This window comes from Leuciscus leuciscus, assembly GCF_965113295.1.
Source record: "Leuciscus leuciscus genome assembly, chromosome: 20".
NCBI lineage: Eukaryota > Metazoa > Chordata > Actinopteri > Cypriniformes > Leuciscidae > Leuciscus > Leuciscus leuciscus.
In genome coordinates, this window is record NC_138744.1 from 499,548 (window position 1) to 525,576 (window position 26,029).

General features: G+C 41.9%; 2 protein-coding genes and 2 long non-coding RNA genes across 4 annotated transcripts in view; 3 read left to right on the forward strand and 1 right to left on the reverse strand.

Moving 5' to 3' along the window:
- LOC309484529 overlaps positions 1–26,029 on the forward strand; it is a 349,759-nt gene that overhangs the window by 179,241 nt on the left and 144,489 nt on the right. The window lies entirely within an intron of this gene.
- LOC309483946 (uncharacterized protein) lies at positions 500–2,486 on the forward strand. The gene is made up of 2 exons (XM_082150047.1): positions 500–1,898; positions 1,969–2,486. Exon 1 carries the CDS (start codon positions 691–693, stop codon positions 1,768–1,770), a length of 1,080 nt encoding a protein of 359 aa, XP_082006173.1. The 5' UTR covers positions 500–690; the 3' UTR covers positions 1,771–1,898; positions 1,969–2,486.
- The window catches only part of LOC309484394 (NLR family CARD domain-containing protein 3-like), a 69,655-nt gene continuing 66,792 nt past the window's right edge, over positions 23,167–26,029 (reverse strand). Inside the window, exon 9 of the mRNA XM_082150700.1 lies at positions 23,167–23,662. Coding sequence (XP_082006826.1) covers positions 23,656–23,662 — 7 coding nt within the window. The 3' untranslated portion in view covers positions 23,167–23,655. The remainder of the gene's footprint in view (positions 23,663–26,029) is intronic.
- LOC309484546 lies at positions 24,332–25,070 on the forward strand. The gene is made up of 2 exons (XR_014200909.1): positions 24,332–24,455; positions 24,526–25,070. It is a non-coding gene; the product is annotated as an uncharacterized lncRNA (long non-coding RNA).

A 26,029-nucleotide genomic window follows, 5' to 3' on the forward strand; every position in this document is an offset into this window, starting at 1 on the left:
TCATCACCATCTACTGGCCTACCACGTTTTTAGTTGTTTTTCGTGGATCCGTGTGAATGGACATTGTTTTGACTATGGCGTCGTCTGTACGTGGAAAACTCAAAGGAAAAACGTCTCCGTTTTAAGTATATCATTGTCGTGTAAACGTACCCTTAGTGGTGTCAGAATTATGTTTTGTTCTTTCTTTGTTTCTGTTCCTTCCTTGCCTATTGACCTAGTTTCCAAGTATGTGTCAGTTTGATTCAGTTCACCTGTTGTTCATTCATTAACTCATTAGTTCCCTCATGTGGTTGTGTATACTGTATATACTCTGTGTTGTGTTCAGTTCTTTGCCTGGTCTCATCAATGTAAAGGGGTTGTTCCCTTTCAGTCGCTCACGTTCGACGTAACGTCGACGTGACGACGTAATTGGGATCACTTCAGGGAGCCCTATCAACTTCGAGTGTCTACAGAACGAGCCAATGAAAGTTGGCGTGCGTGAATCGCGTGAATTCTGCCCCGCAGAATAGACCTACTTCAGTGCATGACCAGGGTGATCTGAGGATTACCGTGAGGGCTTCCCCGTCGAGTCATCCTCCGCGGGCCCCTCACGCCTCACAAGCGCTGCCGCCATTGGGGCTCCTTAGTGAACGTCTTGGTCCTTCTCCGGAACGGCCAACCGTTTCCTTTGGGGCTCCAGCTGACGATCAGATGTCGATCGCAGCATCGGAGGGGGAGCTGTCCTCTGGAAATGACGACTCGGCTGCGTTGCCCCCCTCGGGGTGTGTAGCGTTGTCCGAGCCGGATCCAGAATGGACTGCTATGCTTTCCCGGGCCGCCGAGAAGGTCGGGCTTGCGTGGAATCCTCCACCACGTCCCGAACCTTCTCGGTTGGACGATTGGTTTCTCGGGGCGGGCCGTGCTGGTTCTCAGTGCGCCGCCCCGGTACCTTTCTTTCCGGAAGTGCATGAGGAGCTTTCTAGGACGTGGAAGGCACCGTATAGTGCCCGAAGCCGTTCTAGTGGCTCCTCACCCCTCGCCACCCTCGACGGCGGGGCAGCTAAGGGGTATGTGGATATCCCCCCAGTGGAGCGGGCCGTCGCGATGCAGCTGTGTCCGGCGTCCGCTTCCTCTTGGCGGGGTAATCCACGCCTCCCGTCCAAGGCCTGTAAGTTTTCGTCCGGTCTAACGGCGAAGGCTTATAAGGCCTGTGGACAGGCTGCTTCCGCCCTCCATGCCATGGCGCTCTTGCAGGTCCACCAGGCCCAGGCGCTCATGGACATGAACGAGGGTGGTTCTGACCCAGAGCTCCTCCGGGAGCTCCGTGTGGCAACCGACCTCGCCCTCCGGGCGACGAAGGAAACCGCACGTTCGGTTGGTCAGGCGATGTCCACTCTGGTGGTCCAGGAACGCCACCTTTGGCTCAACCTGGCGGATATGAGGGACACCGATAAATATCGGTTCCTGGATGCCCCTCTTTCCCAGGTTGGGTTGTTCGGCGACGCGGTCGAGAGCTTTGCCCAACAGTTCTCGGCCGCACAGAAGCAGACGGAGGCCATCCGGCACATCCTGCCCCGGCGGACCCCTGCTGCTCCCACCCGTCCGCCGGCCGCAGACCCTCCGTCTACTCATCGCCGTGGTCGGCCTTCTGCGGCGTCCTCCGCTCCCGCTAAGCCCCAGCAGCAGCAGCCATCATCCAGGCCTCAGCGTGGAGCAAGCCGCAGGAAGCCGACCCCGCCCGTCCAGGCCGCTGCCAAACCAGGAGGCAAGCGACGGTGCAAACGACCCTGAGACGGGCGGCCCAGAGGTGGATCAAGTTGCTCTTCAGGAGATGGCGAAGGCGCCACTCCTTCCCCCGGTGGAGGGCCGGGCGGAGAATCTTTTGTTTCCTTTTCTTTTTGTTCCGCCTGTTTCGCTTTGTTTTTGTTCCGCTTTGTTTTTGTTTCTTTTTGTTTCTTTTTGTTCTGGTACCCACAATTTCAATAAAAGAGCAATTTCTGAAACCTCCGGGCCCCAAGAGGGCGCGCTTGGCAGTCGACGACGCCGCCATGCCTTGTCACTCCCGAGCCCCTCTTTCATCGCCAGCAGGCAGCAGTGGCTGTGTACTGGACGCACTGACGCCTCCGCACACTCACTCTGCCCTTCGACGGAAGCAGGTATGTGCTGCACCACACACTCAGACCCCACTTCGGGCCGCTGTGCTGTCCGAGTCGGGTCCCTGCATTCCGCCGCGCTGCCCCACCCCGGGTACGTCTGTGGTGCCGTTGGTCCCGCTTGCTCGGTCTCTGGGAGCCTGGTTAATGCTTCCCAGCCCGTCTCGCTGGCTCATCCGTACCATCAGACTCGGCTATGCGATTCAGTTCGCCCGGCGCCCCCCTGCGTTCAAGGGCATTCTGTTCACCCGTGTTTTGGCGGACAATGCCCCGGTGCTCAGGTCAGAGATCGCAGTCCTACTGGCGAAGGATGCGATCGAGCCGGTCCCTCCAGCTGGCTTCTACAGCCCGTACTTCATTGTACCCAAGAAAGGTGGTGGGTTACGACCAATCTTGGACCTGCGCGTCCTGAACCGGTCCCTTCACAGGCTACCGTTCAAGATGCTTACGCAGAAACGCATTTTCAAATGCATCCGTCCCCAAGATTGGTTTGGAGCGTCGTTGCGTCCGAGCCAGGCCTAGTGCTCGTATGCTTGTGTAACTTGTGCTAGGCTGGGTTCCATATGTGGTGATCCCTGCGGCGATCCCATATGTGTATTCTTCCACGACCAGCTCCCTGCGGTGAGCCCGTGTCTTCCCTTGGCAGAGTCTGCTCTGCCGTCACTGTCCGGTGTGTCTCCCCCTTGGTGGGTCATTGGTGGGTATTTTTCTTACACAAACTTCAAAGGCTTCACTTCAGAAGGCCTTTATTAACCCGCTGGAGTAAAAGTGGAGCACTTTTATCATGGATGGATGCACTTTTTTGGGCTTCAAAAATTTTCTCCAGCCATTCACTGCCATTATAAAGCTTGGAAGAGCCAGGACATTTTATCATTAATATAACTCTGATTGTATTCGTCTGAAAGAAGAGTCATATACACCTAGGATGACTTGAGGGAGAGTAAATCATGGGCTAATTTTCATTCTTGGGTGAACTATCCCTTTAAAGACATACATCATTCTTATGAAAATACCTGAGATAGCTTGATGAACACAGATATATTATCGCTATCATGTGTTTGTCTTCATGTTTTATCAGTCAAAACGTCTCTATTTGCATGTTATTATATCCATAAGGCATTTCCTGAAACATCATAAGTTTAATACTTCTATGAGTCTCACTTGTGGACTTTCTGCGCGAGGGATGAATCAGTACTGGGCTTCAGTATTAATGAAACAGATGACATGAGAGTGTTTAGCACTATCGCTATTATATCGCTATCATCACCCTATTTTGGGTAGAAAAATAATACTAAAGTACTTTGTAACGTAGTTACTTGAGTAGTTTTTAAGCAAACTACTTATTTACTCTTACTTGAGTCATATTATTTTTCAGTACTTCTACTTGTATTCAAGTAAATTATTACTTAAGTAGCAATACTTGTACTTTAGTAAATTTTTCTATAGAAATCTGATCATTTTAATTTAATGTCGATTTGCATATTTTTTTGAAGAATATGTATATGTGGCAACATAGCATTTATTTGATAAATGTCTTTGCTGTCAATTTTGATTCATTTAATGCATCGTTGTTGAATAAAAGTATGAATTCCTTCAAAAAGAAAACCCCTCACTGATCCCAGATAGTTTAGGACATTAGGTGTCACAGCAAATATCACTGGAAGTGAGTCAGAGGTGAGTCAGAGAGGACGGTAATGTGGCATGGTCTGATGTGCCTTCAGTTACAGCTTATTTTTGTGCTGCTTTTGTTTTGTTTTCCCTTGTAAACGTTTTGTCAGAGATTTACACAAATATTGGACATTCCAGTATTTGTTTAGTATTTGTTGAGATTGTTATTCCTGCCATAATAACAAACAATTATAACAAAGAATATCATTGTTAACATCATCATCATATTCCTTTATTTTCACCTAAACAGGGGAAATTGTGAAAGCTCTGTTGAACTGTTTAAAGAGGTTGCGTGTGTGGTGGATCTGTGGCTGTATGGAGATGAAGAGAACCAGCTGTGAATGACTCAAGAGATCGTTCTCCGTCAGTTTATGACCTCTACCTCCCGTTTCCCCCATGTTCCACTGGCTGAAGAGGGCCTGAAGTTTATTTACAGCTGTTTATTTTCCACCATGCCAGAAAAGATGCGCCGTTATCACAATTCCCAATTATTTCCCAGTAGCAAATAAGACCTGTGTAAAACACATAAAACATAAGATAAAGCAAAAGACACTTAAAAGGTACCTTATGGATACAGTGACCACCGGGTTATTTTGCAGGACAATGTGGAACAGGAGCTATTACGCATCTTCTGACAGAGTACAGCATCTCCGGATCCAAAGCAAGCGCAGAAGAAGCAAAAACAAGCGAATGAAGATTGCTTACGCACAAGTAAACAAACGGGATCATCCAACAGCTGTTACGATCATCAGCTGGAGTGCCCTGGAGAGCCACCAGAGGGCGCTCCACATCAGACTATTGTCATTCCCTCACAAACTACATCTCCCATAGTTCTCTGCCTGGACTCATCAGCACTCATTGTTTTCATCTGTGTCTCATCTTCATGTTTGCTCACCCTATATAAGCCTGGTTCTTTCTGTCATTCCCTGCAAAGTCTTGTTTAGTGTTTGTACTGCAATTCTGAGCGTTCTGTCTGTTATTCCCGTGTTCTTGGTTTTGATCTCTGCCTATCCTTGGATTTTCCCTTTTGCCCATGTCCCTATAGTAGATCGTAACAATAGCATATAAATCAAAGCTGCCTAATGTTACCGGATGAAATGTCGAACCCACAAAGACATTTAGGACTGTTTGGATCGCTGTTCTGAATCCGATCCGGACAAAGTCCTTGACAAAAATGTGATTTTCTCAGCTTTTTGTTAAAAATGTTTGTTTGTTCAAAAGCAGAGGCTCTATTTTTTCTTTGAACATATATTATATTCAGATATTCATACAACAAAACATTCTAGGGGCCATGAGAGTTGTTGAAATTGATCAAAAATGCTGACACTGGCTGGCAACATTAGTACAGTATGGCAGAATTATTGTACTGACACATTTAGAGAATATTCACACGTGCGGCGTTTTGCACATGTGTGATAAACAGTGACGAATGTGAAATGAAGGTGGCGTCAGATGAAGAAGCTGTTGTGGAAGATTATGGTGTGGAGGCTTTGGGTTTGGCTGACATTTCGTGCAGCACATCAGAATCATCAGCAAGAGCTTAATTCCAGTTATTACACTGCTTCAACTGGTGCATATTGGGAACAGGATGGACAGAGTGTGGCAGAAGGAACACAAACTGCACATTATGCCAGTGCTGACTAGAGAGATGTCTCACCACAACATAGAGCGAGCACAGAGGAAGACATGTTATAGGGCCTCATTCATAAAACTTTATGTGTGTTTAATTCCAAAAGTTTGCAGGTGTGGAGACTGATGATGTCAGCGGATTGCTGAATTAACATCTGAGTCTTCGGAATGAGAATCCAGTAGATTTCCAGTGATTAGAGAGAGCCGGTCCAGAGGAGAACTGGTCCCCGACTGAGCCTGGTTTCTCCTAAGGATTCTTCTCCTTTTCTGCCACCTGATGGAGTTTGGGTTTCTTGCCACTGTCGCCTCTTTTCTTGCTTAGTTGGGGTTTAAAAAGTCACCAATTCCTTGCCAGTGTTTTCAAAAAAAGTTGCCAGCCAGCACCAGCATTTTTCATCATAATAACACAACTTCCATGGTTAACTTTCCAATGGTTAGAGAGTCAGACTGGTCCACCCGGAGGTCATCGGGTTTGATTCTCAATGACTGAGGTGTCCTTGATCAAGGCTAACCCCCTTCCTTCCCCGTGCGCCGCAGTCAATGGCTGTCCACTGCTCCGTGTGTGTGTGTGTGTTCACTTCTCACTACTCCTAATTTGTGTGCACTAACTTGGATGGGTTAAATGCTGAGGACAAATTCCAAGTATGCGTTGTCATACTCCGCCTTCACTTCACTTTTTTTTTTAACAGTGAAAATAATATCAAAAAGAAAATAATACATCAAAAGAAATAACAGAGCCTCAGGTTTTAACAACAAAACATTTTATTTTAGCTTCATGCATTTTCGATTTTTTATTTTCTTCAATGCATGATAGTCTCAGCGTATTTGTCTAGCAACTTCTTTTTTCAAGTCGTTTCCTCTAGTTTGTAGTGGCAAATGACATTTAGGAAATGTCTTCCTCCTTGCACACACCCCATTGGTGGAAAAACTGCACCTCAAATGACCAGATGAGTCCCAGTCTGAGGACCGCTAGTTCATCCTAGATGTCTTTTTCTTGGCGAGCAACTACATGACCACACCTTGCATGCTTCCTTTCGTCCCTGATCTACATGCGCACATGGTTTCTGGTCACACAGTGTCAGTGTTATTGAACTGAACTGAATCAACATTGAACTGACTTGAGCTAAATAATGATACTATTGTCTTTTTAGAGCTCCTTTACTTTGAATTTGTCTCATGTTTAATGAAGTTTGCATCGATTCTGTTCTCCCTGGATCTACATGCGTACACGGCTTCTGGTCATGCAGTGTCAGCCCGCACACCCTGGCACGTCTTCCAAGCCTAACAAGCACACTTTATGAGAGACTTGGACGACGCTGCTCCATTGGATGCAGAGGCTGTTTGTGAGCTGTGCAGAGCATCAGACTTGCAGCAAAGGACTACCAAGCACATCACATGCTCAGAGAGATGCAGTATGTAAGGAATGGTTGCTGTGAAACGCCATTTGGGCATCACGTTAACCAAGATTTAAGCCTGTCTCTTGACAGTGTTTGTGTCTCAATCAGGACTTTATGGTGAATGCTTTTGAGTTTCTTCTTTTCATTGTCCCACCAGAGAGGCTTGTAAAGGAGTGGGTTTGAGCTTGGCTCCCCTCAGGACTAAAGACCTTGTTCACAGCCACCTCAGTGAACACACACATGTAGACATTTAGAGAAGTCCGTTTCTGCCAAGCAACCACTTGGGCAGCAAAAGAGAGCCTTGTGTGCCAGCTCGGCGGCAAGTTCCCATTCAGTGGATGACCATGGACCATTGAAATGTTTCCTTCACTCCCCAGTTTGCCCTCTTTATGATGACGTATCACACTATAAAACATGGTTGTCATCCGGTTCAGATGGGCATTTCAGAGTTTCAAATTCGCACAGTAGTTTCTGTTCAGAAAAGCCCCTTATAATTCAAGAAATGTATTCTGTTTTGGAAAAAAGGCAATAGAAGAGGTTCCTCGGGGTTTTACAGCCTCTATTTTCTAATGCTCAAGAAGGACAGCAAGAATTTTACAACCCTTCAGAAAATTGACACAGAAGTATAAAATGTCACAACTGCAAGATGATTGGGTGTTTTCACAGGTGTTTTCTTCACTTCGCTTTGTGGTGTATCAGTTCTGCGTCCTCCTGTTCAGGTTGTCCCTGGCTCCTCAGACTTTTTCGTAGTGTGGCTCTGATAATGTTAAGGCTTCAGAATATTCACATCATGATTTATCTTATCGATTGGCTGGCCCACTCGGAGTGTCTGGCAGCACAGCATCAGGATTTTGTCCTCAAGCTTTTGAAAGACTTGGGGCTGTGTGTGAACTGGGATAAGAGTGTTCTGTTGTCACAGCAGCAGACAAGTTTTTTGGTTCTAGAGTTGGACTTTGTGTGAATGTGTGTGTGTCTGGCATCAGCTGAAATTGTGATCACTATGGCAGTGTGTACAGATGATCATGGTCAGGCATAGGATGGTTGCAGTATTACCCTGATCGTGCTGCATGTGAGAGCCTTTCAGCTGTGGATGAAATCCATGAAATCTGAATCCTCAAGAGGGTCCTCAAGACCCTCTTGAGGGGGAATCCTCCCCCATTTAAGTTGGAGGAATGAGAAAGACAGGTTAGGATCCAGTTAGGACCTTAAAGACTTATGCTTACTGTACAGGTCAATGGCATATGTTTGACCATCGTCTTGATGTTTTGGAGGTTCTAACAGATGAACTACAGTTGCTAAGCAGAGAATTTCTCAACAGCTGTCCAGTATGATTTCAGGAGCCTGTGGGGCGCATGGTTTGCCTTTGCCTCTGGGTATTCGGCACATTCTACTCCGAGTGTGGCATCTATGTAAGCCCATGGTAAAAGGGCCTCTTTGCAAGACGTTTGTATGGTGGAAAGTTGGTCTTCTCTGCATACTTTTGTCAGATTTTATAACCTGGATGAAGGTTTGGCTCTTGCTGCACAGGGTTTATCAATCTTTGCATGGATTTGATTAGTTTTGTCTAGTGTGCAACTATTGTCTTGCAACACGGACTGAGTATTGGCCCTTTGCTACGGCACCGCCGCTACTTATTCCAACATGGCTGCAACATGAGCCCAGGACCCCTTTGCCGAAGAAACGCCACTGCCGTGGAAAGCGAGGAGGAAAACTGGTGAAACTAAAAGCTTACATAGTCTCTCTCCTAGGATTGCTGCGACCAGTGGATGCGCTGTTATGAGATCCACTGCATCTCCACTGGATTGGAGTAAACTTGCAGAATCTTCGCCCTGTACCGTTTGGCTTTCAGCGGTGTCATGATGCCATTTTGGAGGACCATAAAACAGCAACCAGGTTGGCCTTGGTAAATGTACGTTCTTTGAAAAATAAGACCTTTATTTTAAAGGAGTTCACAAGGGCTTTGAATTTCGACTTTTTATTTATCTCAAAGACCTGACCTACCATTGGTGGTATGCTCTTGGAGAACTTGGTCCTAGTACTTTTACCGTTTTTAATTCTCCATGGGATACTGAAAGGGGAGGAGGACTAGCTTAAATTTTTACTTGCACCTTGCTCAGGTTAAATCTTTTTTCAAGCCTTGAACTTCAATATTTTGAAATACAGCTGTATGTGTTGTGCTATGTGCTGTTATTTATCGACCACCGAAAGCTAATAAGGGCTTTATCTAGGGTGACCATACGTCCTGTTTAACCAGGACATATCTGGCCAGGATTTCGAGATCGCCCAAAATGCCCGGGATTCGGTTTTTGCTTTCTACAGTCACCATTCATTATGTTTACATTATTACATTATTTGACACTGACACGTACGTGCCAGCTTTGCAGGTCATGCATTCTGCTTCACACGGATCCCGATCGAGACGAAAACACAGGAATTTTCTTAGCAATGCTAGAACGCACATCAACCGATCACTTGTTTAGCGTTCATGTAAACACTACATTTAGATTCACCAATCGGAATTAATTCAGTCCTACTGAATCAAAAGGTGTGCATGTAAACAAAAAGAATGGCGACGAGAAAGCAAAAGCCGTATCCCGGATATTTTGGGCGATCTCGAAATCCCGGCCGGACATGTCCTGGAATATGGTCACCCTACTTTATCTCTAAGCTGTCCATTTATTTCTTGGGGATATTGGCTTGAAAATATGTCAAAATATTAATGTTGGGGGAATTTAATATACATGTATGTTGACTGACAAGCCCTTTGTCAAAAGATGTTCTCAATCGCATTGACTCCTTTGGTCTTTAGTAATTGGTTAATGGTTCTACACATATTCATGGTCACACACTGGACTTGATTATGTCACTTGGTTTATTAGTCAGAGTAGCTGATAATAATCAAATCAAATCAAATCAAATTTATTTGTATAGCGCTTTTCACAATACATATTGTCTCAAAGCAGCTTTACAGAAAGTGCATTTCAGGAATGTACATAGAAAAATACAGTTAGTTAATCATGTATCAATTTAGGGCATAACATATCGCCGGCGTCGAGTCGTCTCTTCACAGGCGTGGGGTCGTCTCCTCACGGGCGTGGAGTCGTCTCCTCACGGGCGTCGGTCGTCTCCTCACGGGCGTCGAGTCGTCTCCTCACAGGCGTGGAGTCGTCTCCTCACGTCCTCACAATAATCACATTCTTTTTACTATTGCCCCTTCTGATCAGCTGAAGAAAGTCTGCCCTATTAAGAGATGTGTTTGTTTGATAAATTCAAATACACATGTGGACTTCATTGTGACCTGTATGGAAACATTGCAGTCTGTAGAAGTTTAAAAATATATATTTTTTTATGTTAGCATTTTTAACATTGTTGTTTCATTGTGTGCTTTATAAATACATTGGAATTGGAATTGGAAACGTATAGGTCAAAAAGTGGAAATGAGACGCTGATTCTAAAGGGTTTCAGACTGCATTACACTGCATCTACTTCACACTCAGGGAACTAGGGTTACATATAACCTGGATGTTTTCTTGACAAATTTACAACTATAAATTTGGATGTGTGCATGAGAAATGGTGTACACTTTCTTTTTTTTTTTTTTATATAAACTGTTTCTGAATATGCAATGTACTGTATACATGAGAACCCTGATCTTTGCCTGATTCCCGCTGTAATGTAGAATTCAAATCCATTATAATCCTATTTTATTTCTCTCCCCTGGCAGCCATCCTTGGTGACTGAGTACATAATCTCAAATTAAATTTGTGTGAAATTAAATTATATAAGCATCAATCTACATACATACTACAGATCAGTAAATGGGTTTAATTTATTGGACAGGCAGTCGTAATAGCACTGAAGTGTGTGGAATGAAGATATTGAACAGAGTTGTGTCATCTAGATTTGTTTTGTTTTTGTTTTTGGATGGTGACTTCACAGAAGTCATGAAGGAACAGAGAGACGAGAGTAATGGCAAAGAGCCTGATCGCTTGGCTTCGAACTCGGCTGCACTGTATTTTCACATCTTTATTGTGAAAAGACACTTTCTTTTGGAGTGTGAGGTTAATAATAAAAAAATGATATGCTTCAGTAGAGCAGATAAACTGTGTCAAACACAGCTGGGCCGGCAGGCCTGTATCCGGCCACCACAGAGCTAAATTGATGGTTGTTGCAATGGAGAGGACATGAAAAACTGCCCCTTTTTCTTTACTGTATGACATGAATAGAGTTCTAGGTGTCGCCTATTTTCCCACTGCATCCCCAGCCGCTCTTACTGCAGTGCTGAGTGACAGGAGGATGAGAGACAGCACAGATGTAAAAAGACTCTGATTTCCAGAGTTTGAGGAACGATACATTCAAATGTCATTGTCTGAGCTAGTGTTTAGAAGCAGACGTGTCTGCCTGGGGATGATGAGCATCTCACTGCTGCCTGAACACACACATTTGGTACAGAGAATATATGCCATATTTGCCATTTTACGTTACTGAATGGCTTTTACAGTTTTCAGCGAGATCAGAGTGGATGGAATAAACCTTTAAACTTCTTTCTGTGCAATCTGCCTACGTTTAACCCTCTGGAGTCTGAGCGGTTTTCTGGGCCCTGGAGGTGTTCTGACATGCTCTGACATTAGTGCTTTTTTCAGTTATTTATAAACATGTTAATGGCAAAGGTGTAAATTCACTCTATATAGCACAAACAGGGCTACCAAAATATGTGATCACCATGCATGTATATTTTTAAATTTTTAAGAGAATAATGTTTATGCGTGGTTATTGAAAAAAATAAAAATGAAAGTTGCTGAAATATGACCACAAAACTCATAATAAATATGTGTCAATAAGACTTTTGACTAATGGATGTTGTTCCTTCGAGTTCTGGCTTCAAACTTATGTGAAAATAGTCTTGCTTTATCGTTCACATAAAACTATACATTGATTTAAATTGATGTAAAACAGGTTTTGCTTGGAAAGCCAATATGCGAGGGGGGCGTGAACGAGGAGTGGTTTACACCTGAAAATACAATGTCCCACCCACTCTGCATAATTAGCCATTCACTCAGGTGTGACACTGACTGAGCCACAATGCAAGGACAAAATATATATTTAGAAGAAGACTTATATTGACCATTTAAGATTTTGCTTACATCTATCTTGTAAATATGTTTTGCTATTTTATTAAAAAGGTTACAATTACAACAATAATTACAATTTCAACAATATTTCAAGTGTACTCTTTCTTTGTAAAAAAAATTATTATAGGCCTACATTTTATCTATGTATTCATTAGTTTTAATATAGCCAACATTGGAACAGCTAACATCTTAGTTGATGACTTTATTTTTGACAAAAATAGTATTTTATATATATAGAAATTGCTAAACAAAAGCTTATTTGATGTGGCAGTATATTCTACAGTAAAAACTGTACCCAAATATAGTCAACAAAATGTTGTCTTTCATATTTCGCGTGACTGTAACGTTGTTTTTATGAAATATTAGGGCATATAAATGTTAATTTGCAGTTTAATACGTTGCTTATACAAATAGCCTACATTTTATTTCAACATATTTCAGTCGATTTTTACTCATTTCAGTATAGCAATACAGTTTGCTAAAACATCATCATTCATTCACACACGCGATTTAAATTTAAACTGTCTTTTTGCGAGCTGTGGTAAACAGCGCGCATCTCTGCCGTTCATTCATTCACAAAACAGAAACGCGATTCACGTGAGAAGGAAAAAAACTTACTACAGTTTTCCTCAGCTCAGTCGGATCCTTGCTCCTCGATATACCCGCACTTCTGAGGGACATTTTCCATTATTAGTATTCCTCACAGCGCTGCCAGACGGTGTAAACAAGTAATGATCTGAAAAAACTTGTGTTTTCTCGAGCTGATATGGGGGCGTTCACAGGTTTGCGTGGATGGCCTCATTCATTTGCGTTTGAATAGCGCGCGCTCTCCGTAGGCGGAGTCACATTATTTTTGAATGAGCTGTAATGAGCTCGACTGGAATCGCTCTCTTTTAATACAGATTTCACAAGATGAGAATATTTGTTTTTTATATAAATTACTTCATTTAAAAGAAGTGAATTCAAGCTTCATGCCTGTGTGTGTGTATGCCTGTTTGACTGAGTATTCGCTGAGTTAGTGTTAATTTTCGGACGCGTTTCAGAATGGACTTAACTGACAGAGAGAAGGCAGAACTCGCTTCGTGTTTATTTTTCTTTATTTGGCAAAAAGCACAACACTTTGTTTTTATTGTGAGTATACACAAAAATAATACACATTTAACAGAATCGATTGATGTATGAAACTCCTATGGAAAATCAAAGTCAACAGAGTATTTATGAGTTTCTTTTACACTGATAAAAAAAAAGCAAGTTGGTATCGCCGGCGATACCGCCGACCTCAGGGGGTTAACTCGGCTTTCGCCACCTCTTAAATATCAGAGATATAGGAGATTAGCAGGGGTCAACTGCAGGAGATAGTCTCAGTCATCAAATATTTACAGAGCTATTCTAAATAGATGTAACTCATCAATGTCCATCAGAGAATTATGCAAAAGTATGTGGCAAGCAGGGCGGGGCCGAGAGCTGTGGGAACGGAGTGAGGCCGGTGGCGCGAGTGTTAATGAAGCCTCGAGTCTCATGGAGGAGCTCCAGAAGAATAAAAGGAGGAGTGACGACAGTGAAGGACCAGAGAGGACCAAGCCTGCACTATTTATGTTGTGTTTTGTTATGTTTATACGTGGCAGTTGTCCGTGAGGGGCTGCCGCTTTACTTTCGTTTTGTTGTTTGTTTATTTTATGATAAAAAATGTTTGAACGTTCGCCGGTTCCCGCCTCCTCCTTCCCTGAGCCTTTAACATTGTTACAAAGTGCATTACATTACAAAGTGCATTTTGTTACATCTATATGGAAGTAAAATAATGGCAAACGTATTTGAAACAAAAAAAGCTTGTTCAATTGCACTACTTTGAAAAAAATATGCATTTCATTACATTAACCAGGCTTGCATTGTATTTTTAGGACTTGCATTTTAACGGACTGAAATTCAACATGGTCGTATATTTAAAGTCCCCCTGTGATGAAAATCCAGCTTTTAATGTTGTTTATATGTATATGTGGTGTTTTTAATGTGCTTTAAGGCAAACCATGTGTAAATTCATAAGTCGACACCATTGCTGAGTATTTTCTCCTTAAAACTGCAGTGAACAAACTACCAATCAGATCAACGTGTGATCGTCAACCAGTGGATCTCTGAGCTGAGTGAGTGGAGGTGGGGCTCATTTGCATATTCATAGAAATGCGCATACTAAATGAGGCAAGCGTGTCGAGTTACATTCAAGATATTTTAAGGCATGACGAATTTTTTAATGTTTAAATGTCATTTTGCTGATCAAAGATGAGTTTTAAGGGATACAATTATTGACTACTTTAAGCTGTGAATATTTCAATTCAAAACATTTCACACACATTTTCATTATTAAAATTTCAATAATCCATATTCACCTTTCAGATTTCACTTCCAAAATATCCATTCTGTTTAAAAATACAACATATAATTTTCGGTCCATTTTATTTCGCTTTACAAATTCGCTTCCACAAATTCAGTGGTTCAAATTCACCAGAAAATTTAACATTTCCCATTCCCATCCAATTCCCATTTCCCACTGCAGGAACAGCAGATTACCAGTTCATAATCTCCATCTGCTGTTAGTCGACCTCATCAGCAGGTGGTGCAAGCGCGTGTTGACAAAGACCAAAGCAACAGTTATTAGAGAGAGTAATTCATTCATAAAAACGGATTTACAGAAATGGAGCAAGTGGTAAGTATATTGTGATGTGTGTGTGTGTGTGTGTGTGTGTGTGTGTGTGTGTGTGTGTGTGTGTGTGTGTGTGTAGAAGATCGGACTTTGTCTCAAATTCTATTTCATTAGTGCAATACATGCCACTGCTTAGAAGGGAAATGTTAGGAACAGACATTGTTTGAGTTTGGATGGATGGATGTGTGGATGAATAGATGAAATTATCCAGTCTGAATTTCAGTGACAGGTCAGTGTGATTGAGCATCGTGGCACCAATGACTCAAATTACCACAGCAGATTCCCTTGCTGCCAATAAATGCTGCAGCAACTGCTTAGCCAGCCCAACTAATCATGTGCGTTTGTCAATGCATTTGAGAGGAGGGATCATTGTCACTTACATGAACCATCACAGTCCTGACTGCTCCCTGTGTGAAAGAGAGATGACCTATAGATTTTGTTTACAGTTAACAATCATTTATATAGCCAATATCAATACTGTTTTCTTCCCGTTTCTCCCACATGTGCATTTTCCCCTCACTTACAGAGATAGCTTTAAGTAGGCCTGTATATATACATTTATCATTGTAGTTTTTGTTGTTCAAGTTATTTTTATTTAACTCTCCAATCAAGAAAAACTCATAAAGTAATGCCACATAAAATACTGTTTATGTTGGTCCAATAGAGTTAAACATTGTTGGGGAAGAATGTCACGTTACAAGCTACTTATATTTTCAATAAGTTACATTACAATCATGCTACTCTTTTAAAAAAGTTGCAAACAAAATCCGCTCCTCTTACAATTTCAGAAGGAGTACTGCAAGGCTCAGTAGTAGGGCCAATGCTTTTCACTCTGTACATGCTACCCTTGGGAGATATCATTGGGAAGCATGCTAGTTTTGTTGTTACGTGTTAGTTGTTACTCTTAAAGCATTATAGTCCTTCACGTCTATTGTGATCTCAAAATTCTGGCAAGTTGATAATACCTAGAATATCAAAATCGACTGCTGGCGGTAGATCCTTCTCCTATTTAGCACGTAAACTTTGGAATAATCTTCCTAGCATTGTACGGGAAGCAGACACACTCTGTCAGTTTAAATCTAGACTAAAAACACATCTCTTTAACCTGGCATTCACATAGAACATTATCAATTTATATTATTCAAATCAGTTAAATGATTGTTAGTCGGCATAAATTAGGTCAGCCGGAACCGGGAACACTTCCCATAACACCTGATGTACTCGTTACATCATAAGAAGAATGGCATCTACACTAATGTTAGTCTTTCTGTTTATCCCAAGGTTTACTGTAGTCAGCCGGATCCGGGCCGTATCCAGATCAGATGGAGGACCTGTGCCTAGACACGACCACAACACATGATGTAGTCAGCCATTTCCGAGCCATATCCAGATCAGATGGAGGACCTGCGTCTAGACACGACCACAACTCATGATGTAGTCAGCCATATCCGAGCCATATCCAGATCATACGGTGGACCTGCGCCTAGACACGACCACAACACATGATGTAGTCAGCCGGATCAGGGCCGTATCCAGATCAGATGGAGGACCTGCGTCTAGACACGACCACAACTCATGATGTAGTCAGCCGGATCCAGGCCGTATCCAGATCAGATGGAGGACCTGTGCCTAGACACGACCACAACACATGATGTAGTCAGCCATATCCGAGCCATATCCAGATCAGATGGAGGACCTGCGCCTAGACACGACCACAACTCATGATGTAGTCAGCCATATCCGAGCCATATCCAGATCAGATGGAGGACCTGCGCCTAGACACGACCACAACTCATGATGTAGTCAGCCGGAGCCGGGCCGTATCCAGAGCAGATTGAGGACCTGCGCCTAGACATGACCACAACTCATGATGTAGTCAGTCGGAGCCAGGCTGTATCCAGAGCAGATGGAGGACCTGCGCCTAGACACGACCACAACTCATGATGTAGTCAGCCGGATCCGGGCCGTATCCAGATCAGATGGTGGACCTGCGCCTAGACACGACCACAACTCATGATGTAGTCAGCCGGATCTGGGCCGTATCCAGATCAGATGGTGGACCTGCGCCTAGACACGACCACAACTCATGATGTTGTCAGCCGGATCCAGACCAGATGGTGGACCTGCGCCTAGACACGACCACAACTCATGATGTAGTCAGCCGGATCCAGATCAGATGTTGGACCTGTGCCTAGACACGACCACAACTCATGATGTAGTCAGCCGGATCCGGGCCGTATCCAGATCAGATGGAGGACCTTCGTCTAGACACGACCACAACTCATGATGTAGTCAGCCGGAGCCGGGCCGTATCCAGATCAGATGGAGGACCTGCGCCTAGACACGACCACAACGCATGATGTAGTCAGCCGGATCCAGGCCGTATCCAGATCAGATGGTGGACCTGCACCTAGACACGACCACAACTCATGATGTTGTCAGCCAGATCCAGATCAGATGGTGGACCTGCGTCTAGACACGACCACAACTCATGATGTTGTCAGCCGGATCCAGATCAGATGGTGGACCTGCGCCTAGACACGACCACAACTCATGATGTAGTCAGCCGGATCCAGATCAGATGGAGGACCTGCGTCTAGACACGACCACAACTCATGATGTTGTCAGCCGGATCCAGATCAGATGGTGGACCTGCGCCTAGACACGACCACAACTCATGATGTAGTCAGCCGGATCCAGATCAGATGTTGGACCTGTGCCTAGACACGACCACAACTCATGATGTAGTCAGCCGGATCCAGATCAGATGTTGGACCTGTGCCTAGACACGACCACAACTCATGATGTAGTCAGCCGGATCCGGGCCGTATCCAGATCAGATGGAGGACCTTCGTCTAGACACGACCACAACTCATGATGTAGTCAGCCGGAGCCGGGCCGTATCCAGATCAGATGGAGGACCTGCGCCTAGACACGACCACAACGCATGATGTAGTCAGCCGGATCCGGGCCGTATCCAGATCAGATGGTGGACCTGCACCTAGACACGACCACAACTCATGATGTTGTCAGCCAGATCCAGATCAGATGGAGGACCTGCTCCTAGACACGACCACAACTCATGATGTAGTCAGCCAGATCCAGGCCGTATCCAGATCAGATGGAGGACCTGCACGACAGGCATCGGCACTGATCCTCAGCAGAGACACAAGAACCAGACCTGTCCTCTGCACAGACCCTATTTTCTTTTAGAGCTGCTTTACAGCTTTACTGACTCAGAATGTGTATTCATGTATGAGCTAAATAATAAACAGATGGTAGTCACAGCAATCTTAATGACAAAAGGAGCCAAAATTAAATGATAGTTCATTAGCAAGGATATACAATTTGGAGGTCAAATTGTAATGGTAACCTTTCACTGTGCAAATTGAAAATGAACCTTTGGGGCACTGAATCATTCACAGCTGAGGCTGCTGCACTAAAAAGCCAACATTTATTTTCCTTGTCATGTCTAATCTCATAATAATTACAAATAATCATAATTATTAGAACAGTGAAATCTCTGCACTCATCGCTGCATTACGAAAATCATATGAGACAAAAACAGTAAAAAAAAAAAAAAAAAGGCTGAGCAGTTCATTTTGTAATAAGCCTTGTATGAATGCATGTTTACAAAGTGTTGGGAATTATTTCATGACTAATGTTACTTTTGACAAAGCCCTGTAATTTGAACCTTGTCATATTTAGAAGCTGTTGTTTAAACTAGTACAGTAATGTGACCGCCTATAAGTGCAGACTGGCTTTAATCAATCAATCAATCAATCAATCCTTTATTTATAGAGCACATTTAAGACACAACCGAGGTTGACCAAAGTGCTTTACAAAGAATAAAATACACACGTTTAAGCATGCATTTATAAAGAAAAAAAAGAAAAAAAAGTAATCAATAAAAATTAAATAAAAAGCAGAAGGTAGCTATATAGTGTTAAAAGCCAAAGAGAAAAAATAAGTCTTAAGCTGAGTTTTAAAAGTACAGATAGATGGGGCATGCCTGATAGACAGAGGAAGGCTGTTCCACAGCTTCGGACCAGCGGCGGCAAAAGCGCGATCACCACGTTTTTTGAGTTTTACTTTAGGGACTGTTAAAAGGCCATGATCACTGGATCTCAGGTTTCTAGATGGGGTATACGGAACCAAGAGATCAGTTAAGTATTGTGGTGCCAGATTGTTAAAAGCTTTGTAGACAAATAATACAATTTTAAACTCAATCCTATACTTAACCGGAAGCCAGTGTAGGGACATTAAGATAGGTGTTATATGATCGAACTTACGCTTCCCTTCAAGCAATCTAGCAGCTGCGTTTTGAACCAACTGCAGACGGGAGATGGATGCCTGAGAAATGCCATAATACAAAGAATTACAGTAGTCCAGCCTAGAAGTAACGAACGCATGAATTGCTATTTCTAAGTTACTTCTTGATAAAATGGACTTTACTTTACTGAGAAGGCGGAGTTGATAAAAGCATAACTTTAAAGGCACAATATGTCAGATTTTTTTATTAAAATGCCCAAAAAACACTTGAACCGTTTTATATATTTTGCTGACTTCCCAAATGTTTCCAACAATGTTTAAATCCAGAGAAATCAGCAATTTCAACCGGTGTAACAGTTTACTTCTGTATTTAATTCTGTTTCCCAGTTGACTGTTACCGAACGAGGTGACGTGACTCATATTTTTCAGACGTACAGTTATTTGTTTTCTGATGTTCCTTCTCATACTTCGTTGAGGGATGCACCGATCTGACACTTAGTATCGGTATCGGCTCTGAAGCCACCTTTCCACTGCACACGACATTCGCATTCGATTGTTGCATTTCGCCCCCTGGTGTCAGTTGCACAGAACTTTGAAATTGGTCGTGAAGCAACCGTTACCCTCAGCTATTCACAATGGTAAAATGAATGAAAGTAATGCATGCATGAATATATCCACACAAAACAAATGACCCTGAATACATCTAAAATAAAAACATAGTAGATTTTATATAGCTAATCAATATAAAAATGTATTTAATTATTATAAAATATTTATTTCTACCATAATTATTAATAACCGACATTTTACATAAATAGCGTTTATATAATGACGTTAAAATGTTAAAATATTGGTAATTCTATCTTTACGCTCATAGTTTTGATTAGAATACATGACATCCAGTCAACTGGTCACATACGGTCTAGCCGCAGAAGTTCAGATATTTCAATGCATCCGAAGCTCAAATCGGATCCAAAATTTCCGCATACGCATATGATCGGAACTCCACGCAGTTCCCGTACTACTCTCCATTGGAAATGAATGACTTCCGGTCCGACGGCTGTCGTTTGTCGTGTGCAGTGGAAGGGCGGCTCTGATACTGCCATTCTTGGCTGGATCAGGTTTTGGTCAGACGAGACCGATCCAAATCCGATATTGTGCGTATATACTATTCTGTGTTATTGTTAAGCCCTACAAAAGGCACAAAAACATTATAAAGCACCATAAAGTTTTCGTGCACTATATGTTTAAATATAAATTAAAGTACTCATAATTATAAATATTACTATATTATAAGTGTTCTGAAGCCATTCTATAGTATAATGTGACGTGGAGATGAATATTTAAGTCGTTAAATTCACGTAAACTCTTCCCTCCGCTGCTGCTGTCAGTCATTCTCCATTCAGCATCAGACAGCGCGTCGCGTTCGGTTATGACAGTCAACACGTCACAGCTTTCCTGTAGCTCAGTGGTAAGAGCATTGCGTTAACAACGCAAGGTTGTGGGTTCGATCCCATGGGATTGCACATACCTATGTATAAATGTATAGGATAATGCAATGTAAGTCGCTTTGGATAAAAGTGTCTGCCAAATGCATAAATGTAACACGATCAAACTCTCCAAGATGTTTCAATGTTCCTATTATTACACTTGATCTGTAGATAAAGGTCTATGGTTTTGCATAAAACAACTTTATCTTGCTGGACTTTATTGCTGTACCTTAATCATGTTACTTTCTCCCGGGTGTCTGTTAGATCACAACACTGAAGTAGAGAGCACTATAATTGTTCTTCATGCACACAGTAACTGACATTTAAAACTGTTAAAAGAAAAGGCTCAATAAACTATTGCATAGATAGATACTGTATAATACACTACGCATCAATATGTCTTTCCTGTGTGCTTTGAACTTTTCAATGCGAAGCGCTGTGACTCCATGTTGCTTCGAGAGCATCATTCACTCGGGATGCGCATAAGCGCTGTGTGCCGCACTGTATTGGAGCCTTTCATATCATAATACTTTTGCACAATGAAAGATTATTAATAGCCTTTCTTGTTCTGTCCTATCATATGTTGCTGCTTCATTAAACAGCTGCGCTATACATTTAAAATATGTCTTAATTCACGGTTCCCATAGCTTAGTTAACTTCAGATTCAAGGACCTTTCAAGGACTTTCCAGGTCCAATACCTTCAAATTCAAGGACTTAATGTGGGAACACTTTTGTGTTCAACAACAAACGTTGAGGTTCCATCATAGTAGTTTCGTAGTAGTAGTAGTAGTAGTAGTAGTATATTGATGTTGTATGTGTGTGTTGTGAACAGTAGACCTGCATCAGCTGGACCGGTCTTCCCCAGCTCATCTACTCTAGACCTCAAACTCCAACCAACCCTGTAGAGTTCATGAAGCATAGAAGAGTTAAAGGAACAGTTCAACCAAAAATTATCCCATAATTTACTTCTCCTCAAGCCATCCTAGATGTACCTTCTTTCAGCTGAACACAATCAGAGTTCCTATAAAAATATCCTGACTCTTCCCAGCTTTGTAATGGCATTGAATAGTGTCCGAGTTTTCGAAGCTCCAAAAAGCGCATCTATCCTTCATAAAAGTTATCCATAGGACTCTAGTGGGTTAATAAAGGCATTCTGAGGCGAAGCGATGAGGTTTTGCAAGTTTTGGGTCTAAATGTTTATTAGGGACCATTTATTTCTGTATAAAATAATAAAGCTATTAGAAAACATATTTTATGCTATTTTCAAATAATGAAGTATATAAATTGTAAATAGAGCAGAAGCATTGAATGGAAGCAGAGTAGTTCTGTTTCCTGGTCCAAGTGTTTGTTACTATTTTATTTTTATCGGTTGTTGCAATTGAATCGTTTTTCTTGTTCTCTTGTTAAACCGCATCTCTACCTCAGTCTCCTGTGAGGAGGATGCTTGGACTACTCAGTGAACCGGCTGAACAGTGATGCCAGGACTACAATGGCCAAGCAGCTTGAAAAGATGCAGCACAACCCAACACAACTGGTCTCTGCATTTTACTGTTTTGGTAAAGGGATGTTAATACGTTCAGACGAGCTGCTAGACGACCAGGTCCATTATTGACTGTCAGCCAACAGCCGTGGCCCGAAGATCACCCGAGACTGGTAGAGGCGGCGTTTGACAGTGGGACGCCCCAGAAACAGCACTTCTGGTTTAGAGCATGACTACAGTAGACATTCAGGAAAAGGAGGGAAAAGGGTTGTCAGGATACGCCACAAACTGTCAGAATCGTTCAGCCTTGTGTGGCCAATCAGCTCTGTGATCATTGGTAATCATTAACTTTATGCAAACAAATACTTTTACATGTTATGCTAGGTAGGAGGACTGCAGGTTATGAATTCATATTGTTTGCAAAACTACATTAAACAATGAAGAATCAAAAAATGTTTTTTGTTCTTGTTTTTGACAAACCGTTTTCTTGTGTTTGTAGATTTGTTCCATACAGTAACGTGTGTAGTTTTCTCATTGTTAAGCTCTTTTTTGGTTTGTGTGTGTGTGTGTGTGTGTGTGTGTGTGTGTGTGTGTGTGTGTGTGTGTGTGTGTGTGTGTGTGCGTTTAAAATCATATTTATTTTGGACACTCGTTAACACTAGCAACTGCACAAGGAAAACAAATTACCTCTTTTAATTTACATAGTTTTATGAAATGTTTTTTATTCATCTTATGGGCCCTTTTTAATGTTCTTTTATATAAGTTGTATATTCTGTGTAACTTTTAATTTTGTATACACACTTGTTTCAGCGATGATGTGAGGCCAATCAACACTTTGATAGAGTTGACCAATGAAATCAAGCCATACACGCAAGTCATTGCTGTGGGGCGTGGTTTTCACGTAAGGGGCGTGGTTTGCGCTTAACTGGTTTGGGGGGAAATCACGCAGACTGACCCCGTCACGTCCATAGACATAAATAATATAAGTATTTATTATGTCTATGGTCACGTCAGTCAAGCCCGAAGCAAGACACATGCAAGTGACACAACCCATAGCAAGCGTTACGGTTAATTATAATCGAATGCATTTTGTTTTATTGACCACAATATTATCATTGATATTTGTTTGAGAGGGGCACTTTTGATTCATTTTGAAAAAGGGGCTCGAGCACCAAAATCTTTTTGTAGGAGACTTTGAGCTTTGTAAGGTTGTAGATCTTATACATGCAAAAACATCTACAGAACACACTAAAGAAAAAGAAAACATGAAAACGCATCATATGACCCCTTTAATACATTAATACAAATGCAATGCAACTATTATTAAAAACATGATGTATAAACTCAAGCTTCCATTGTTTTCTAAAAGTGAGCTTGAACTGTTTTTTCTTCTTCTCATAATTATGAAAAATTTATATTTCATTAGTCTTTGTCTCCCTCTGCTGGTACAACACAAACACAGAGATATTCAGACTCTTTATTTACTCTGTAACAAAACTCAGAGCTTTTTGAGTTACTGTGCGTTTATACACATAAAATGATTAATCTATGAATGAGAAACTGTAATTTGCTGTGAAATAAAAGGTGTTTCACTGCCGCCTCATCAGGTCTGTCAGAGGATCGCTGAAATCTAAACGAAGTCTTAATTTATAACAGTGAAGTCACTGTATCTTCAGTCTCTGTTGATTCTGTTGACTGTGAGTCTCTGTAGTGGATCATTATTCACCATCAGATGATCATCAGAAGATCACACTGTCATCTATAACCTAAAATAAAACACACACACACAGTCACATATGCAGTATGAGATATTACATCTGTCACATCTTTTCATTAGAAAACTAACTAGATAATCTATATTAATTCATTCTCAAACATGATCATATCGCTTCTATCTGATGCTCAAAGTCACTTTACAAAATCAAAAGCACATGAAAGGTCACATTCACACAACGGACAGCTGATACAGAACCAGCAGAAATGATCATTACACTCACTACACATTTAATATCAGTTAATAACAACCCAAATCTCAGATTATCACACACATAAGGCGTCTTTACACAGAAACCAAATCTCAAGCGGCATAAAATCACAAAATGTGCATTTACACAGAATGTTTATTCTCTGACGCGGAGAACATAAATGCATTTACACAGGAATTAAAATCACGGGAAATAATACTCTGAACATTACTATTTTAAAACTACAGTTTTAACAAAGTGTTATAAAATGAATTTAAAAGTAATTAAATAGTAAACAAAGAAATAAAACTCAAGATAAATAAAAATACAGAATTTTAGATTTCCTCTGTGTAATATAGCGATCTCACGCTCTGATGTTTGTCATAATTCTGTGGTACTGATAGCTATTTTCTATTTCCTGATAAAAATGCTACAAATATATTATGAATTATTACACCGGGTCGAATTTTTTTTTTTTTTTTTAAAGAGCCAGAAAGAAGAATTCTGCTATCATTAGCGTTTCAGGCAGGTCGTGTGTGGGTGAAATATCGTCCTCAAGAAGATGATTTTTGGAATTTAATATAACACAGTGAGGGTGAATAAGCATTTAGCGTATCTGAGAGAAATGTAGCGGCGCGTTGATCTGTCAGTCTCTTCAAAGGAAGATTACAAACGGCGAAAGCCAATTGATTACACACGTCGACGACTCTGTTATTTTGGTGGTTTGCTTCACGATGTGAGTACAGGGCACTTTTACTTTATTTTCCCTTGTTGGCTGACATTTTTTAATTTGGCTAAAACAATATGGAGCTAGGCCGATATGTTTAGTCTTCCGCTTCTTGATTCTCGCGCCGCGCGTTTGGTTGTCATGACAATGACGTAGTTTAGAGCGGCACAAGATCGCGTTCATTTACACTGAACCAAAACAATATCAGAGTCATCTTTGATACTAAGGGCTGAGGAGGGTCAGACCCGTCAAAATTTAAGTCTGCTTTTATGTGGCATTGTGTCTTTACACAGAACTTTGAGCAGACACAGAGCCGCTTTAGAGCAGCCTTAACTCAGCATCACGTTGGAAAGGTCACGCGTCACGTCATCTAAGTTAATTTGTCTGTGTTGTCCGGTTCAAAATGTTAGGGAAGGGCGAAAAATTCCATCTCATTTTCTCCTCCAACTTCAAAATCGTCCAACATCTTTGTTTTAATTTATTATTATTATTTTTTAAAAATTTCCGTGACCTTTCCAACGTGATGATGTAATCCGTGGCGCATCTCAGAGATGGCACAAGACGGGCATTTGTGGTTAAAAAGTATATATATATAATTTTTTCTTATTAAATGACCGATCGTTTCACTAGATAAGACCCTTATTTCTGGACTGGGATCGTGTCGAGACTTTGAAGCTGCATTGAGACGGACATTTGAACCTTCAAACCGTTGGTTGCCATTTAAGTCCATTATATGGAGAAAAATCCTGGAATGTTTTCCTCAAAAACCTTAATTTCTTTTCGACTGAAGAAAGAGACAGTTAAAGGAGAACTCTGGTGAATTTTTAAGTACTGTCTATAGAAAAAAAAAAAACCCGGATTGGTGCTTGCAACGCGGAGCTGTTACAGTTAATGCCCAGAGCTCCCATTCAGCTAAAACGGCAGTTCTGGGGGCATAAACCTAAAGAGTGTCTTTGTGCCTCTTAACAGACACAAAATGCAATTAAAATGTCTGTCCAACATGAACAGGACCCTTACATGACAACAAGATGCGTTTAGCAACTTAGCCATTGTTTAAACTCACCTAAATAGTGTTTTAGACGGCTAGCTGTAGTCTCGCGCTGAAGTCCCGTGGGAACTCAGTTGTAGCCGGAACACGACGCTCCTCCCACGCGCGATTTTTTTCCCCAAACCACTTCAGCGGAAATCCCGCCCTGCAGCTGATTTAATTGGTTTAGGTTACAGTGACGATTGACATGACCAATGAAAACCTTAGAATCAGCTGCAGGGCGGGATTTCCCCTGAAGTGGTTTAAAAAAAATTTTTTTTTAAATCACGCGCACTTTTTCCGGCTACAACTGAGTTCTCACGGGACTTCAGCGCGAGACTACAGCTAGCTGTCTAAAACACTATTTAGGTGAGTTTAAACAATGGCTAAGTTGCTAAACGCATCTTGTTGTCAT

Bases quoted from the DNA above. Each gene is read 5' to 3' on its own strand.
- LOC309483946 (XM_082150047.1), top strand. From the start codon at position 691: ATGTCGATCGCAGCATCGGAGGGGGAGCTGTCCTCTGGAAATGACGAC.